The sequence below is a fragment of the Chrysemys picta genome, chromosome 4, assembly GCF_011386835.1.
Source record: "Chrysemys picta bellii isolate R12L10 chromosome 4, ASM1138683v2, whole genome shotgun sequence".
NCBI lineage: Eukaryota > Metazoa > Chordata > Testudines > Emydidae > Chrysemys > Chrysemys picta.
In genome coordinates, this window is record NC_088794.1 from 40,012,017 (window position 1) to 40,031,952 (window position 19,936).

At 42.3% G+C, this 19,936-nt stretch overlaps 1 protein-coding gene across 10 annotated transcripts in view; it reads left to right on the top strand.

Moving 5' to 3' along the window:
* PTPN5 (protein tyrosine phosphatase non-receptor type 5) overlaps positions 1–19,936 on the top strand; it is a 146,155-nt gene that overhangs the window by 42,282 nt on the left and 83,937 nt on the right. For 9 of the 10 annotated variants that reach the window (XM_065594728.1, XM_065594723.1, XM_065594726.1 and 6 more), the window contains one exon: positions 2,748–2,878. In XM_065594728.1, the coding sequence (XP_065450800.1) occupies positions 2,869–2,878 (10 nt within the window). In that variant the 5' untranslated portion in view covers positions 2,748–2,868. Of the gene's footprint in view, positions 1–2,747; positions 2,879–13,893; positions 14,041–19,936 lie in introns of those variants that run through there. The other variant, XM_065594733.1, reaches the window with a different exon arrangement.

Sequence of the window (19,936 nt, forward strand, 5' to 3'; positions counted from 1 at the left end):
CATCCAACCCCCCTGCTCCCTGTCCCCTGACTGCCCCGACTCCTATCCACACCCCCACCTCCTGACAGCCCCCCCGGGACTCCCACCCCCTATCCAACTGCCCTCTGCTCCTCATCTCCTGACCACCCCCTCCCGGGACCCCCCGCCCCAACTGCTCCCTGGGATCCCACCCCTTTATCCAACACCCCCTGCTCCCTGTCCTCTGACTGCCCTCTCGACCCCTATCCACATCCCCGCCCCCTGACAGGCCCCCCTGGACTCCCACTCCCAACCCTCCCTGTTCCCCATCCCCTGACCGCCCCCCCAGAACCTCTGCCCCATCCAACCAACCCCTCCTCCTGACTGCCCCCCCAGGATCCCCCGCTCCCTTACCCAACCCCCCCGCTACCCGCCCCCTTACCAGCAGCAGGAGCTCGCAGCCATGACACCTGGCCAGAGCTAGCTGCGCTCCCCACACTGCCCAGTGGGAGGGGCGGGCCAGAGTGCGGCCCGCGTGGCGGCGTGGCTGTGGTGGAGGGGGGACAGTGGAGGAGGGGCCAGGGACTAGGCTCCCCGGCCGGGAGCTCAGGGGCTGGGCAGGATGGTCCCGCGGGCCGGATGTGGCCCGTGGGCTGTAGTTTGCCCACGTCTGATCTAGGTCAATAGAAGAATTTTTCCATTTACCTACTGCTGTCTATGCCAGGGGTCAGGTCAGTTTTAACTATGTCACTCAGAGTTGTGGATTTTTCACACCCCTGGGCGACATAGCTGGTGGACCTAACTTTTTAGTATAGACCTGGCCTGAGTTGAAGCTCCCAACTCAGATCTTAAAATATGAATTTGTACTAATACAGTGCACTGGGTGAAGGTAGTTCTGCTTCTGTGAAGTACTCTAAATATGCTTTTTAGTATTTGGCTGTCACTATGCTTGAGTCTTGCAATTCCTTAATAATCAGTTCTCTGTGACTTATCCTCAGAGGCTTCTAATACTACGATAGAAAGTAGGTTGAATTCTTGTCTAACTTGGAGCCTGACCCTGCAAACACTTATGCACATGAATAACTTTTCTCCTATGTGTAGTTAGAACTACTCACATGAGCATAGTTAAGTACATACAGAAGAGTTTTAAGACGTTGTGCTCCTGTTTTTTAAAATCACTGGCGGCCTTTAAAATTCTGTTCTGATGTTAAGAGTCTTCTCATACTTACAGGCACATAACAATAGCAGCTTGGCAGATCTTTCTGATTTCCTGTTACTGTGGGAATGCCTACTCAGGAAAAGCTGTGTATGGGCTAGCCTACCTGAGCTAGCCCCAGTCCAGCTAGCATGGATAACAACAGCAGTGAAAACAGAGCAGGGTGGGCGTCAGAGCAGGCTACTGAGCCAAATCCATACCCAGGGTCCATGCTGGGCTTGTACTATCCGCACTGAAGCCCATGCTGCACTGTCATCACAGCTGTTGTTACCTGTGCATATTCCACATGTGGGTACGCATGTGTTCCATACACTTGAGACCAGAGATTTCTAGCACATAGTGTCTGTTGGTTTGCTCCTGCTCAGTTGTTGCTCTCATGCTTCGAACCAAGGGTATACGGGCAGGCGCCTCTACAGTTTCTTCTTACTGATGTCTGGAATCCTCTGTGTCCAAAAGTATCTTTGCACTGTCTTCATACCTTTAAATATAATTGTATATAGTTTCTAGTGTTTTTAGTCTTCTGATTAGTGAGTGAACTGGGAGTACTCATGGCCAACCCGCTATACATCACATTTCATAAGGAGAAGGTTTTCCTTTGCCTCCACTCAAAATTCATCCCTAAGGTAATTTCTGAGTTTCACGTAGATCAATCTATTTATTTAATGATATTCTTCCCTTAACCTCATGCTTCCAATGAGGACAGGAAACTTTACCCTCTGGACGTCAGATGAGCGTTAGCGTTATACCTGCAAAAAACTAAACCAATTAGGAAAATGTCTACAATATTTGTTGCTATAGCAGAGCAATTGCAGCACAAGCGTGATCTGCTCAGAGGCTCTCTAAGTGGATCTACAGCTATATCACTTTTTGTTATCAGTTGGCGTGTCTGCTTTTCCCAGATGTGCTGAGGGCACATTCCAGTAGAGCACAGGCAACTTCAGTAGCCTTACTTCAAGAAGTTCCTATATTGGAGCTCCAGCCAGACCTTCACCAAGCATTATGCCTTAGCCCAGGCCTCTTCTGCAGATGCAGCTGTTGGGACAGCAGCATTGCATAGACCTATACCAACTGTGCCTCACACCCCTCTCCTGTTTGAATACTCTTTACTAGTCACCCACATGTGGAACACACACAGGGACCAGCATTCGAAGAAGAAATGGAGGTTACTTACTTGTAACTAGAGGGTCTTGGAGATGTGTGGTCCCTAACTGTATTCTACTACCTACCTTTGTTCCCATCTCTTTTCGATCCTCTCTGATTCATGGTAAGAGGAAGAACTGGAGAGCCTTTGGTCAATACCACACCTTACACCCTCGCTTTGAAGCATGAGGGGAACAACTGTACAGGTGTGGACCAACAGACTCTACTTGCTCAAAAACTTTGGTTTCAGGCACATGGGGTGCATGCATATCCACATGTGGAATACAGATAGGGACTACACATCTCAAAGAACCTCCAGTTACAGGTCTGTACATTCCATTTATCACCCCATAATATTTCTTTTCATGCCTGATAATGTAATAAATCCCCACTTATGCCTGAAAGACTTAGACTTTAATTTTTTTCCTTTTAGGATTCTAGAGTGTAAACCTCATAAGGACATAAACTATCATCTCAGAGGGCCGTGTGCCAATCAGACGAGTCCTGGAGGAGATTTTGCAAGGGTTTACCATGTGACTAAGGGTACTCACTGCATGTCAGATGGTAAGTACAGAAGTTAATGGTTCATTGCATCACAATGACACTACAATACTGGAGGGAAAAAAATTTCGACAATATTATTTTTGAGAATTTGTCCTAATTTTACTGTGGAATAAAGGAGACAGGTAGACAGGAAAGGGAAGAAAATGAATGCAGGTTGTACACGTCTTCCAAAGCCCAGTTAACACAGACAGAGCCCTTGTTGCTTTTTTTCCAGTAAAGGACAATATTCATTAACAGATCATCAATCCATGACTGATCCCACATTTCAGGAAGTGTCTGTTCATCTTTCATATTAATGCTGGGATTTTCAAAGGTGCATAAGGGATTTAGGCACCCAGATCCCATTGAAATTGGATGGGATCTGGATGTCTAATACTCTGCGCCTCCTTTGAAAATCCCAGCCTAAATGAACTTCTGGGCATCCAGTGGGTTTTTAGACTGTTTGTCTTACTTGTTAATGATACTGTGCTGAACAGTTATTAAATGACTTAGGACCCAGTCGTTTAGGTGTTTGGCATTCTCAAGTGGCGTTGGAGTCAATGGGAGCTGAGGGTGCTCAGTGCCTCATCAGAAGTGTTTAGCACCTTGCAGGATGAGAGCCCACTGAAGTCAGTGGGCTTTGAATCAGGCCCTTAGTGTAGTAAATCTTTTTTTTTTTTTTTAAGTATTAAATAGAAGGTTGATTTTATTTGCTGAAAATCTGATATATTTGCCTTCCTGTTGCATCATAAATATGCTTTTATGCTTCATTTAATCAGCTTTTTAATAGTACTCTGTAGGCCAGGGGTTGGCAACGTTCAGCACATGGCTCGCCAGGGTTAGCACCCTAGCGGGCCAAGCCAGTTTATTTACCTGCTGACGCGGCAGGTTCGGCCGATCGTGGCCCCCACTGGCCGCGGTTCGCCATCCCAGGCCAATGGGGGTGGCAGGAAGCCGTGGCCAGCACATCCCTCGGTCCGCGCCACTTCCCGCCGTCCCCATTGGCCCGGGACGGTGAACCGCGGCGAGTGGGGGCCGCGATCGGCCGAGCCTGCCGCGTCAGCAGGTAAATAAACTGGCCCGGCCCACTAGGGTGCTTACCCTGTCAAGCCGCGTGCCAAATGTTGCCGACCCCTGCTGTAGGTAGAGCTACCTTGTATTCAGTAATCCAGGGCCTGTTTTTATGGTACAAAAGTACTTTCAACCTATGTGAATATGCAATCTGAACGCAACTCCATGTTGAAAATGAAGCTTGTGGAAAAGGGGTTGATGAAATACTATACTGGAAAATGTTTGGCGGGAAAAATAATTCCCCTTATGAGAGCAAGCTGGTTAGGTAAGTGGGATTATTCCACCCACATTCTGCTTATCTCATTTCAGAAGTGATTTTTTGCAGGAGGTGCTGACCTCTTTTTTTTACATAAGAATCCTGAGCAAGAAGAAGATCATTTCTCATGCAGATATGTCTGATCGGTCCTCACATTCTCTGCTGAGAACTGGGATCAGGTGACAGTTTGGCCAGTTGAAGATCAATGTATTCAGTGTTCATCTGAGGGCAGGAAGGAAGTATCTCATAATGTCAATTCACATCACCATACTAAGGCCTGCGCTTTGCAGCCTTTGTGCAGTAAAGACCTGATCCAAAGCCTTTTGAAGCCAATGGAAGTCTAGGCACTAAAACCGCACATTATTACTGTTCAACATTTATATTGTGGTAGCACCTTGAAGCGTCAAATAGGTGGAGGCCCCATTGTGCTAGGCCCCATACAAATGTATAGTAAATGGCAGTCACTGCTTTAAAGAACTTGCAGTCTAAATGTTGGCATCTTTGTTAGTTTTGCCTGAGTAAGGTTGTAGAGTTTGGTGTTGTATGTTCTAAACATCCTTAGATTATTTTGTGTTAATTTCAAAGAGTGGCATACACAGTTCTGCTCACTACTCAACTCTTATAACAGACAAAATCATACTTAAAAAGCACTGTGTAAATTCACGTCTGGTTAACTACACTGAAATCAATTGAATTGCACCAGGGATGAGTTTGGACCATTGCCTATACAAAAATCACATATTTAAAAATAAATATTACTGCTTTCCTGTATTACTTATAATACCTTAGATTATTAAAACAAAAAGATTTTTAAAAAATCAAATATACAGTCCTTTCAGCCATTTATGATGTATGGTTACTTTTTTGTATTTTTCTTAGCTTGGACTATAAAATGAAACTGGCCCATTTCATTTTTATGTTCCAGTCAGTTTCACTTTCTGCTTTTTATGCACCAGCATAATATTGCGGGTTTGGGGCTCATAAAACTGCATAAGGAATAGTTAAATGAAAATAAGTCTTAATTTCATGAAAACCCTTCTGTTTATATGAGGCTTTGTTTCCCCCTCCATTTTTACTTAACATAATTTAATTTTTGATCCTGAACTAAGAAGAGAAGTGCCCCATATTTGGATTCTGTTTGTCCTAATTAATTTTTCTACTCACTGTGGACCAGATTGTGACCCATTACTCCCATTGGTGATCACACAGATAGTCCTACTGACCTTAGTGGAATTTCTTGGATGAGTAACAGCATACAGTGAGTAAGGGTTTGTCAACCTGGCCCTATGTGCTTACACTATTTCTGTTTCAGAAATAAAATATAGCAAAACACACTTTGGAAAGAATGCTTGCAGTTTGGGGGAGCAAAGAGGAAGGAAGAAAGATCATTTTTATTACTCTGTAGTTTGATGAATACAAATACAGGGACTGTTCATTTAAAAATGAGCTTTCATTACATGGACATTCCATGATTTCATTATGGCAATTGTAAACAAGAGTCAGCATTTGTAATGAATGTGCCATTCAAAAAGACAGGTTCATGCTTGTGAAATGTATTTGCATAGTAACGTATCAGTGGAGTTTGGCTAACCATATGTTTGCATATGGAAGTCAAATAGAACCATGGAAAAATCTACTTTTTCACCATGAAGAAGAAAATCAACCTGTTTTAATGCAAGATTTGCACTTCGTCGTCGTCTTCTTTTTTTTTTTTTTTTTTTTTTGTAAAAACCAATTATGAAGGAGCAGCATCCATAGCATACTGTGTAATACTAGTGGAGGTTCTAATGAGAACAAAAATGAGCATCGGGACTCGAAAGGAGTAACTCCTGTTGGCAAGCTTAATATTTGTAGCATGAGGATGACACACCAACAGTGAGCATTCTGCATTTGTCAAGATTTTGAAGCAGAATTGGTGGCACAGTGGTTAGTGCATGAATCTTAGGCTCCTGTGTGGGAATGAGAGCCTCCCCTGTGGTATATTGGTGAAAAGAGTTGGAGAGATTATGAAATACTCCCTCCTTTCTATGCACAGCCCCTTTCAGAGAACAGTAAATGATAAGGGAATTGACTCGGTTTTCTTCTCTTTCTTTATCCCAGGCATTAATCAGTTTATATCTAGTTTTCTTGCCATAAAACTATTTATTCTTCAGGGGCCTGATCCTTGGCTATTGTAGACTGGCATAGTTCCATTGATGCCAATTTAGGAACAGATCTCATATGTGTTCTTATTGTTTATCCAACCCTTAATTGGTGGCAAATAAGAATTACACTTAAATATTGTCTTTGTTTGATGTCTAACATCATCATACCATACATACCAGGGATAGTGCTACCGGCTGTGATTTCCAAAGGAGACTAATGGAACTGGGTGCCAACTCCCATTAAAATTAAATGGAAGTTGGGCACCTAACTCCTTTAGACACCATTGAAAATGCCAACCACAGTGTTCTGCAGTGAATTGGATTCATTTTACTGATAAACCATCCAGGTTTATTTTTTCCCCTTTAATAATAATTTTCTTTTAGATCACAATGAAGAGACTCCAGCTCTTCACATCACGCCACTGAGAAGGAGACCAATGGTCAGACAATTTCAGCAAACCCTCTAGAGTTACTATAATAATTCCTTTAGAAAAAAGGGGCAAACTTGGTTTGTTTTGTGCAATGCTGGCATTTTACTGACAATGGTGCCTTTGCACTGTCGGATTCCAAGCTGCACTAAGAACTTGCTGCTGTGCGAGAAGGCGAACAGCAGCTAACAGTTTCTGTATTCGAATCCTCCCTATATACCTATTGAAGATGGTCCTTTTCTTTCCTGCAGGTGCTTCCTACCCTGCCTCTATCTCTTATTTCCCATCGCAACAGTGGAATCATTAACATTTTTTGCTGTGTATTTTATAAGCTTATCCAAACTGATTAAAAGACCAAGTGGTCTCTTGTTTGTTTGATAACGCTGTCTTGTGTCTACGGGAGAGGGGTTATGGCACAGTGGCTGCTATAATGAACTGACATGGAAGGCTGATGAGCAGCACATTGGGTTTATATGTTCACATTCACTGATTGCACCAGTTATTCATTTTGTTTTCATTCTTTGTACATAAACTGAAGAAAATCAATAGTACAATTAAAGATACATGAAGAGGTCAAACCTTATCCTAAAAAGGGAATTGAGGCAAACATGCTTGCTTATCAGGGAACTTTTTAAATGTTAGCAGAAGTAGGCAGTGAATTTAGAAGCCTGATCTTGCAGTCATTTCTCAGGCAAAACTCTCATTGGTGCCAGTAAAGACTGAAGGATCTATGTTCAAAAATAAAACAAAAAACCCAACAATATTTGACAGCCTCTCAGGGAAAGGCTGCAAAGATGCAGCAAAATAATCTTTTCTGTTGTGCATCCAGGCTGCCACAGCTCCCCAGAGATTCTTCAGGGGCCAGCTCATCTAAGTTTCTCTCGCCATTCATAGGGTACCCTTGTCACTGTCTCCTGGCTCTTCACGGGTCTCCCAGTACAAAGCTTTATCTTCAGAAAGGTCAGTCATAAAGATAAAAGATATCCAGGACACAGCACAAGCAAGACATTGTGGTACACCATGTGGTGCTAGGAGGGTGCTGAAGCACTGGAAGGGTTACCTAGGGAGGTGGTGGAATCTCCTTCCTTAGAGGTTTTTAAGGTCGGGCTTGACAAAGCCCTGGCTGGGATGATTTAGTTGGGGATTAGGTCCTGCTTTGAGCAGGGGGTTGGACTAGCTGGCCACCTAAGGTCCCTTCCAACCCTGATATTCCATGATTGGGCCTAGATGTGTCACTTCTTTAACAGCACCATGCTCCATCTATGTGGGAATGTGGTAGAATTTGTATCATCCCCAATTCTGGGTGGCTTACATGTACATAGGAGTTGATATTGTGCAATGAGAGCCTTGTCCCTTTCTTGTAAGTGACGTTAATAAAGGCAGCGGCAACACAGAGTACATATTCTGCATGAATATGCCCCATTTGTAGATATGCCGCTGAAGAAAATGAAAACATATAGCAAATAAATATTTCAAAAGTGCCAAAGTGACTTAGAAGCCTTTGTCCCATTTTCAAAAGAGACAGGCATGTAGGAGTAGAGCTGGGTGAATAACTGATTTTTCTTTTGGTGATCGAACCGAAAAATCTGAATTTTTTTTGTTTGTTTTCTTTCGGATGGACCTAAAATGACAATTTGGGGGTTTTTTTGTGAAATGAAAAACGGGGGGGAAAAATTGATTTTGGTCCAAATGAAACATTTTGTTTCATTTTGGGCTTTTTTTTTTTTTACCCTTTTTCTATTTGTTTTTAAATTACATATACTAGGTTTGGCAGAATTAAGTTTTAACTTTTTTATAATTTCCATGTATATCAGTGTTTATTTTTATTAATTTAAATTTTCACAGTTGCGGGAAATTATGGGATGGTCAAATAGAGGGAAGGTCAGATAATAATTCATTAAAGGCTGTAAAAGTTCAGATTTAAAAAGTTTAACCATTTAAAATACAAATTGTCAACATCACGTCAAAATATACAATGTAAAGGTCCTTAAATCAAATTCTAAGAAGTTCTCAGGCAGCATTTTTCTTATTTTGCCTATCTGGAAATTTTGATTATTATCAATGGAAATATCTTTTTTGGTTTGTGTGTGGACAGTGAAATTAACCCTTACAGACATTTACAGATGAAAAACAAATCTTTCCAAGCCCAAATATAGCTAATTTTAGAAACAAAATGTCATTTCAAAATGAAAAGTCGAAATGTTTCATTTTGAAAATGTTGAAATGAAACATTTTTGACTTTTTCAGAATTTTGTTTTTTTCCAATTTTATTTGGCTGAAACTATTCACTGAATTTGATCCAAATTTACAAATAGCTTTGTTTGACTGAAACATGCATTTTTCGGTGAATATACTATTTGCTGGGGAAAAAAATTGCCCAGTTCTACTTAGGCACCTGTGTCATGTTGACTTCAGTGTTACTTAGGGCTTCTAAGTGCCTAAGTCACTTTTGAAAATTGAACATATGGCCAGGTTCTCAAAAGCATTTGGGCACCTAAAGATTCAGGCATGCGCCTAGTGGAATTTTCAGAAGCACCTAAGCAATGTAGGAGCTTATATCCCATTAGCCCTTAGTTTCCAAAGTCATTTAGGGGCTTTGGAAAATTTTACCCAACATCTTTTACTTCCATTGGTGCATGCAGGGAAAAAAGGGGAAATTGAGTCCATTATCTTTAATGCAAATTGTCCGTGTGAAGCATACAAGCATTGAATGGAAAATAACACTGCCCTATCTAGTTCTTGCTATACAAGGGGTTAACTCCAGTTTCCCTGAATAAGTGTTCAGGTGAAGGGCTGCCAGAGACATAGGAGATGGAGGCAGGGCTTCTTACTGAAGCTCTGAGATCAGGGTTGATGCAGGAAAGTTCTTGTTTGCTGGGCTTCTGGCTGATGTTTGCTTTGTGTGATATGAGATATTGCCTGTTGCTGTGTTTAGTTTCTGCTCTGGTTGTACCTCCTCTCTATGCTTGTCTTCTATAATGTCTTTTTTCTTTTTTCTATTATTTTCCCCTCTCTTCCTTCCCTTCCTCTGCTTGGTATCACTAAGCTTATCCTCCTTTCCTCATTCCTCCTTTTTCCCCTGAGCCTCTCCATCTTCTCTTGTCTTTTTCCTCTGTCTCATCTTTTTCTTTTGCTTCTATGTTTGTTGCCATAGTCACTTTTTCCTAACACATGCCCTGTTTTTTCTCTTTTATCAGATCACATCATTTTTGTAGTGCCCGGTTTAGTGAAAGCATAACAATGACCACCAAACTTTAGCAGAAGGAAGATTGTAGACTTTGAATAAGTAGCGAGTGGACTGTCTTTCAGGCATGCAGCTGCACACACTAAAAGACCTGATCCAAAGCCCATCGAAAATAATGGGCAGACCCCCATTGACTTCACTGGGTATTAGACCAGGCACTAAAATGTAGCATACCTAATTTGTGTGCGTATTCATCACTGTTATGTATTTAATTGACTGGCAAACTGGTTAATTACATGCCGAAACTAAGAACACAACTGCGTACCAAACTAGACTTAAACATATATTAGTCATTTTTAAGACTAGGGTCTTGTCTACATGGGACAGTTGCACCAATTTAACTTACCGTATTTTCCGGCGCATAAGACGACTGGGCGTATAAGACGACCCCCAACTTTTCCAGTTAAAATATAGAGTTTGGGATATACTCGCCGTATAAGACTACCCCTCTTCCAATGCACACCAAATAAAAATTAAAAAAACATCAGATTTGATTTCAATATGGTAATTTTAATTCAAATGCTTATGACATGCAGGTACTTAGCAGGAAAACTGTCACTTATAAACATAAGGCTGTTTGTCATCAAACATGTAAACATAAAACAGTGCAAGTGGATTAAACTTTTCCTAATTCACTCTAAAGCTGAAAGGAAGGATAAGACGACAAACCCATGGGAGCTGCCATGCTGTTTGTTTTCTAAGCTGTCAACCAAACTGGAACTGATGATGATAGGAGGAAGATAACAAACAATAGAGAGAGAGCAAGTGCCGGGCAAGTCCCTGGCGAGTTAGCAACGCCCATCATAACTGCAAGCTATGGTATTTTTACAGGTTTTGCTGGCATGACAGTTTCCCTTTAAAAGCCTTCAAAATCCTCCTGTTCGTCATCTGATATCATAAGTACATCAATGACATCTTGTGATACATTTGTAAGGCAGTCATCGTATGGATCGAATTCCGTATCAGATGGTGTGGTCTCAGCTTCAGCTTCCTCTTCATCTTGCCACAAGTAGTCGTCCTCCATACCGTCTAATGAATTTGATATGCCACACTTCTTGAAAGACTTGCTTACTGTTTCTGCATCAATATCATTCCAGGCTTTTATGACAAACTTGCACAAAACATCCAACTGTGGAGCACGCATGTTTCCTCCTTTTGTGAATGACTTTTCGCCGCTAACCATCCATTCATTCCACTGTTCTCGAATGCGATCTTTAAATGGCTTGTTTAGGCACACATCCAGTGGCTGTACCAACGATGTCAATCCTGCAGGAATAACTGCCACATCTGTGTTTAGTCTTGCAAGCCTTTGCTTGGTGCTGGGAGTTAAATGAGCCCTGAACATATCCCACACCAGTAGGCTACATTTTTGAATAAGTCCACCTGGTCGCCTGCTCCATACATTATCAAGCCATAGCTTTACCCCTTCTTCATCCATCCAGCCTTTTTCATTCACATGTACAAAACAACCAACAGGGAACTTGAGTTTCGGCATTGTTTTTCTTTTAAAAATAATCATTGGTCTCAGTTTGGCGCCATCAGCTGTGCATCCTAGTACCACTGTAAAACTGGACTTCTCATGTCCTGTTGTTTTAATTAAAATTGTTTTTTCACCTTTTTGATGGACAGTTTTATTTCCAACCATATCAAAATTAATTGGAGTTTCATCCATATTTCCAATACTACTTAACGCATAGCCATGTTTAGTGCGCTGTTGTATTACGTATCGATGGAAACTATTTACTTTGCTATCAAGATCTGCAGGTAATTTTGGGGCAATTTTCATCTTTTGCCTCAGTACCATATTATGCCTTCCCATGAATCTAGTACACCAGGATACAGTGGCCTTAAATCTGTTGCTGTGATCTGGGTTAGATTTGGCCCACTGAAGTGCAAACAAACGTATTTTATTTCGTGTCACTACATAACCGTTTTGGCGATGCTTATTCACCATGTCTGCTACATGTTTTTCGAGTTCTGGCCAATGTGGGGTGCCTCTTCTTAATGCACACTTACCCCTTGGCATACTCTTTAATGCTTTTTCATTTGCTTTCCAGTCCCGAACCATCTTTTCTGTTACTCCATATTGTCTTGCAGCAGCGCAGTTATTATGTTCCATGGCAAAGTTTACAACTTTAAGTTTGAAACTGGCTTCATATTTCTTTCTTCTTGCTGGTGGAGCCATGATGGGGTTTTGACTGTTGAAAATTTGTATACTGTACTGTATGTACTGGTGCTATACTGTATGAACAGGTACAGATACTGGTGCTGTACTGTATGTGGTACCCAGTATACAACAGCGATGTACCTTACCGGCGATTGGCTGGTTGTTGTATACAAAGCCTGCTTGGATTGGTCAGCTCTCCCTGCCTGCCCAGTCCTCCCTGTCTCCAAGACTATCAGAGCGGTAGCGCAAACACGCCTCTTTCACCCGTCTGGCCCGCCCTTGTATCCTATTACCTCCTTCTCTGCCTCTCAGATCTCGCACATGCGTGCCTGTGCCGCTTCACTGCAGTCCTCAGGAGCGAGATCTGAGAGGCAGAGAAGGAGGTAATAGGATACAAGGGCGACGGGTGAAAGAGGCGTGTTTGCGCTACCGCGTGTTTTTCTGGGCACAGCGCCGCTCTCTCTCTTTTTTCCATACCCCGGGCGTCCTGGACGCCTGCAGCTTGCTCCGCCCTTGCTGCTTTCATACGGTCGCCGCATACGGCGGGGATGCGGCCGCGGCCGTTTTTGAGCTCCCCCCACCATATGCGGTGACCGCAGATTCTCCAGTCCGGCTTGGAAGTTTCAGCACCCGCCCTATAAGACGACACCCGGCGTATAAGACGACCCCCGACTTTTGAGAAGATTTTCCTGGGTTACAAGGTAGTCTTATACGCCAGAAAATACAGTAAATATTTTTAAACCAAGTTAGTTAAAGTGGTGCAAAGCCCTGGTTGGAGTCTCTTATTCTCATTTTGGAGTGGTTTATTTCAGTTTAGCTTAAATCTATTCTTAAGCAATTTAAGCTAAACTGCAATGAGCCTGCTTTAAACCAAATAAGAGTGTCTACTCAGACTTTTGCACTGGTTTAACTATTAGTTTCAAATCACCCCTTTAGTTAGACCGGTGCATTTTCCTCATGTTGACAAGGCCTAAGCCCAGAGAAATGTAATCTCGCTTCACTTTTCTCACAGATCGACAGCTCGTGATTTCATGTTTTCCCTCTTGAGATCTCAGCACCTTACAGCGTAGGGAAGGATAAAATCTCAATGGGAAGATACATTAATAAAAATTGTATTGAGAGGAGGGTGGGAGGGGAAGGCCTCCCCAAGAACGAGAGGTTTTAATGATGGAACATTTTCCTCACTGTATCACAGCTGTAGAAGAAGAGGAGGAGGAGGAAGCCAGAGACTGCTCTATCTTTGTGCAGATTCTTATCTCCGTCCTCCCACTCAGTGATCGGTGACTATTGCTAATTGGGATCTGCTACATACATTCATGGGGAAGAAGCTGATCAAAAATATCAGTCAGCGGTGGGAGGCCAGAATGTGTCTAGTTCTGCACAAGCTAGGAAGTGGGTGAAAGGAGCCTTCCGCACTTACAGCAGAGGCCAGTCACAATCTGGAGAGGGAGTGCAGGCACTGAGTCTGCCTAGTGCCATCAGTGGTGCTAAGCTGCCCGAAAGGGGCAGGGTAGAGCCATCTGTCCCAGAGGAGCTGACAGGGTATGGAGGGGAATACATACACCACATTCACTCCCTGGCTGACAGACTGCCAGCTGCAGCATGCACTCTTTGGGAGCTCCTCCTGTAGCACAAAGATAGAGCAGTCTCCTCCTTTGAGCCACAGTGTTTACCCAAGTAAGGCAAGACATGTAACTGAGAGGAAGAACAGGTGGAGAAATCTGCCTGGGTGCACCTTTCCCAGGATGGATAAGATTCTGACTGAGCGGTCAACCAGGCATGTAAGCCACCCAAAATTCCCATGGCTCTCGGGAGAGAACGTGACCCTGATGCTGGACTAGAAGAACCTCGAAAAGACAGAGTGGGGAAGTCGGTAAATGCTACAGAATCTGATTCTGTGTACCACTTTGTTTCAGTCTTTGTCAAGTGCTGCACACAGGAAATGTGATATTTTAGGAAAAAATGATCAAAATTCCTAAGAAACCTTGCAGCCACCATTAAGGGTTTCATACTTTTATTTTCTGCAGTCAGGAAGTGGCAGCTTAATTTTATGAACGAGTCCATGAAACCTTTGCAGTCACATTTGCATATGTAGAAATAGACAAGCTTATCTATTGTGCCTTGTGTTTGTTCCATGGCATATTCTATTCTAGTCAAGTTCTGCTATCATGCCACTCAGTGTAGTATCTAAACCTCTCTATACCGTATTCTGTCCTATTCACGTTTTTGTATTACACTCCTCACCGTGGTATTTGAGTGCCGGTGAGCAGTATCCTACTCTGTGCAGGTTCTTGTACGGTGCCCACCACTGTGGTATGTCCTATATAGTGTATTCTATTCAGGTTCTTGCCCCATACCCCTTACCATATTATCTGAGTGCCTGTATACTGTACTCTATTGTATTCAAATTTCTACATGCTGCAACTCTTGCTGTGCTAGCCAAGTGCCTGGGTACTGAATTCTGTTCTGTTCAGATTCTTATATATCTCCACAATCTAGTGTCCCAAATATCTTGCTTTAATTTATTTTCAACTCAGATTTTTAGCAGCAGAGAATTTATTATTTTAAAAAATAGCAATTGCACCTGGAAGTGAATGACCAAGATGATTTTTATTTTGTCCTGACAATAGAGGCTACACATCGTTGGCAATTGCCATTATTGAGTTCTTTAAGTGAGAACAAACAGAATGCCCCCCTCCAACACACACGTGCGTGCCTCTTTTTATAACATATTTATTCATTAAACATATGTTTCTTTTTGAAAGATGAAAGCTATTAGCACTTTAAAATAGAACCCTTTTTTCATTGCTTTTCATAGAATCAGTGCCACAGTGTTATGGAAAAAAACCCAATAACATGCCAAATTTAATTAACTAACTAAATATTCTATTAAAGCTCTTTTCTGCTCCATCAGTTTTGACAATAGGTATATAAATACAGTATGTTGATGACTGACCTTCAAACTAGTGTTTTTGCTTAAGTCTGTGCTGTGGTTTGAATACCATTGTCCCATTTGCACAAAAAAGCCTCTTACCTACGGAAGCTGGATGGATGGCTAGATGGGTCAGATGAGGGGGACCAAATCCTGACATTCTTACTCAAGCAAAATATCCTCTGATGTCAGTTGGAATTTTGACTAGGTGAGGATGGAGGTGTCAAGCTTGCAGGAGGCTGGTAACTCCTGCAAGGTGCTGGATACCATCAAATCCCATTGGTTACTCTGGGAGTTGACGGTTATTATAGTAAGCTCTTCAGGGCAGGGATTGTCTCGGGATGGGTATGTTTCAAGCTGGGGGGTGTGATTTCCAGCTTGAGGAGACATATTCACACTAGCTCTCATCAAGCTAGTGCACTGCCGCAGCTATAGTCTCTTTTGAGCACGCTGGCTCAATGAGAGCTAGCATAAGTATGTCTCTCTGAGCTGGGAATCACATACCCATTGTTATGTGTTTATACGGTGCTGTAGAAATGGTTACTTTTGTATCTCCCTCCTGAACTTCTCTATGCTTTCCGTGGTGATCTGGAGGATCTAGGCCTAGGTTTTCTCTTCATGATGTTAAAGATCCTATGGCACTTCCATAAGAGCTGGGGTTTGCTCAAAAGTCATTGGTGAAGTTCCCTTATCCCATGCTGGTTCTGTGTGCCCTTTGGTTGCCACCCCTCTAATCCAGAGGCCGCTGCATTTTAGTGGTGCTACATGTATGTAGTTTGTAAGGCCTGCTGGGGTCTGTTGAGGTGAAAGGCAGTGCTTTTAAGACAATGTTATATTTGCCTTAAGCAAAAGGACTTGGTATTTCCCTGATGCATCTCACTTTTTCTGCTTCTGTCTGTCCGAAACAGACCATGGCACTTTTACTTTGGCAAGAAATAAACAGTGGATCTTTATTGTTCATTTCTCTCACAGGGTGACCGGCCCTTGAAAGGGAAATAGGTTCAGCCCCACCTGTGGGATACTTAGCTTACCTCCTCAGGTGGCGAAAATGAGCAAAATCACATAACAGGCATGCCATGTAGCTAAATCAGAGTGTAGATAAAAAAAGCTTGTGAAGAGAAGAGGGGGAAAGAAAGACTCCGCATAGGAAGCAGTGGGAGTTGCTGATAGATAAAGAGTAGTGAGTGGTTCAAGGAGCCAGGGAATGGCATGGGGCTGAGAAGAGAGACGCTGAGGAAGAAGGTGGCTGTGACCAGCTTGTTTTGTGCTTATTTTGGAGTTTTCTTTTTGTAACTTAGTCAAACAGCCCAGTAATTGTAGCAGGTGACTGCAGCAACCAAACCAGACTGGGAGGTTGGGCGATCCAGAGTGTAGGAGGAGAAACGGAGGTAGTGGTTAGCACAAAGCCAGACTAGGTAGGCAGTGCTGTTACAATTTCCATTATGATGTCACTAACACCAGTGATCCTACCTTTGCTGCAAAGGGCCCACCCAATCAGCTGAGCTCCTCAGCCAGTGGGAATTGAGGGCACTCAGGAAAAATTGGTCTAGAGCTTTCAGGACTGGGCCTCAACTAAAGAAGAAAGTCTAGGGTGGGAGTGGGTTGTCTGAAACTTCTATTTAAGCACCAAGGTGAAGGATGGGATTTTCAAAACCAGCCAGTATTGGCCTAACTCTGCTCTTATTGAAGTCAACTGTAAAGTTCCCACTGGGAGTAGGAGTAGGGTGATGTAACTGCCTCAAATGTCTGTCCATGCAAATGGAGCATTCTGGATGGAATGACAGGAATAGTTGTACTGGTGAGAGGTATAATTGAAAGATGTCCTAGTTCCCACTGATACAAAACTGTCCCCTGGACAAAGCAAGTAACAGCCCACCAACACACTAGCAACATGTCAAGATAGCAGATGAGTTACATATGCTTAAAAATATAATACACTTTAAATAATGCAAAAACTTCACAGGGAATGACTGTAGTGGTGTTTTGATGTGGGAGCAATGAACTAGGACAGTCATGTACATGTAAGTTTGTGATCTGCTGTGTTTGGTATGAGATGAAATGTTGAAATCAGGTGCTCTTGAAAATAAATTACTTAATCAAGGAGGCCTGAGGAAAACAAAGGCACTTACCAGCAGTCCCAGTCATGCACTAAGAAAGTAAAACTGAGTTGATAGGCTTTTATGGCCATCTCTCTATGAATCTGTCTGTCCAGGTGCTTATTCTGGTGTCTACCACTGTAGTAGCAGAGCATTGCTTCCTGAGTTGTATGAGCAGTTCAAGGACAATACTTCATTTCTAAATTTTCAGGAAGAAGAGAAACATTCATTCTTTGGACAAGGAGTCTGGTGGCACCTTAAAGACTAACAGATTTATTTGGGCATAAGCTTTCGTGAGTAAAAACCTCACTTCTTCGGATGCATAGAGTGCACTGTGAGGTTTTTACTCACGAAAGCTTATGCCCAAATAAATCTGTTAGTCTTTAAGGTGCCACCAGACTCCTTGTTGTTTTTGTAGATACAGACTAACACGGCTACCCCCTGATACTTGACATCATTCTTTGGACAATGCCCTTGGGGCTTACATCTTACAGGTGATTTTAAGGATTGGTTCCCATAACCTGCCTTGCTCATGAAAGAATATCTTTGGAGTTAAGGTAATTTTTGATGGTGACTCACTAGTGCTTCCCTAGGCAGCCTCAGGGAGGTAAGAAGGCATTTAGTAAGCCAGTTTATACCCCAACGAAATGTCATCAAAAGGTCTATTTTCTCAGCAAGGCGAGACTGGCCCATCACACATGTGCATTAAGGTGCAAAACCCACTACTTCCCAACAACAGAAAGCTGCTTTCAAGCCTATTGATCAGTAGGCAAATAAATCACTAGGAAGTTAGAAACAGATGCAATTTATCCAGTATCACTGCTTAAATGGAGAGTTTATTTTTTATAAAACACTTTCTTTTCATCAAGCAAAATCACAATAGTAGCACAAATACAAAATACACTTAAATTGCAGTCTTTAACTTGTGTGAATGGGCTAGTGTATTACAAAAGTTTGGTTTTTTATTCCACACTTTTGATTACATTAAATATATCCTTAAATGTGTGTCTGCCAAAAGGATAAAGGTATAAATAATATTTTATTTTGGGTTATCCTCGTCTAAGAGTAGGACTTGGCCCTGTGCATCTAAATCTACATCTGTATTGTTGACAAATCTCAGTAACATTATTTTGTCTCCATGAAGCTGATTTGTGGACAGTCAAAGCTATAGCTCTTTATTTTAGCTATAGAATTATAAAGCTTTTCTGTGTGTTTCCATTTTCAGAATTAAAGAGAGAGGTTGCTAGCTGGGACTGGTGTGGGAAAAGCAACACAGCTGAAAGCCATTTATTGTCTGTTAACAAAGCTCAGCACACCCACAAATTGCTTCTATGTATTCCAAAATCTTCACTGAAAAAAAAACAGGGTAACAAAGAGAGATGTATTTTTTAAATTAGACTGTAGTTAATTGTTGGTCAATAATCAGAAGAACTCTTTGTGAGCTGTTGAACAGAAAAGGAAGGAAGGTCCTTGTGCAAAGACAAAAGAAGCTTTGAACAGAGCTCTGATTGAAAGATGGCAAATGCTAATTATGTGTGGGTGTGATCGGAGTTAATATTCACTGCCTCTGCCCACCAAGGGTCTACATTCGCTTTTTTTAAGAGCTGTAATTTGACACCACATTTAATATTTTTATTTTAATTTTTTAAAGCAAAACTAACTTAAGAGGCTCCAGCTGTTAGAAATATCATATGCTCTAATCTGATATGGTTTCCAAGGGGAAAAAAACAGGACAGCCCTTAGCAACATGTCCTGGGTTTAAGCCTGTAAATATTAACAGATCCTATTAAGACTAAATCTCTTGCTTACAGGATTTGAATAATCAAATTACGTTTTATATATGCACACATGGGGCTTGATTCTGTTCTGCTTAGTCTGGTATAAATCAGGAGTGACTCCAGTGAGAACAATGGAGTCATAACAGTGGACCACCAGCGTGGGAGGAGAATCAGACCCACAGTATATGATGTAATGGCTAGTCTATCACTGCTGTTTTCTGACTGGGTTTTACTGCTGCTGCTCTTACCATTAGTATCAGCTAGTGGAGTTTCTCCTTTTGCCTCAAGTGGGAGAAGCCTATATTTTTGGAGCAAAAAGCCTGATGAGGGCCTGACTCTTCTCTCACACAAGTATAGCCCCCTCACTTGTGGAATTACTCCTGATTTACAGTGGTGTAAGCCAGGCTCAGTACTTCACACAGATTGCTGTCTGTGAGCAGTGTAGCTGCAGACCATGCTGTCTGTACAGCATGCATAATGTGCATGAATTTGTTACAGATGGGCAACCTGGTGGGCTGATTTAAATAATTTACTTTGTTACTAAATGGGCTATGGATATTAACTACTATGAACGCCATGTGGGTGGGAGCACTCGGGTAATTTGTGAGGGGGAGTGGCCCATTTAGAAGGACTAGGCATGCCCAGGAAGGACATATTCAGCAGTATCTAGTGCCATCAGCCCTAGTGGGGGCTAGCTGTGACTGTTATTCTCAACCTTTGGTGGAGCCAGGTCTGGGGGCACGTGACCCTGGCGGCTACATCCTTCCCCTCCAGGAAGACTGTGTGGGTTAGGACCTGTAATGCAAGATGCAGTTTTTCAAATAATCTGGATTGTTTACAATGGAAGAACAATAATAGGTTTAGGGTGTTGTCTTTCAGAAATCATGTTTTTGGTTTTTTTACGTACAATCTGCTAAACAACCTGAAATGATCCCTTTAGGGGGAAAAATAGGGGGGGGGTGA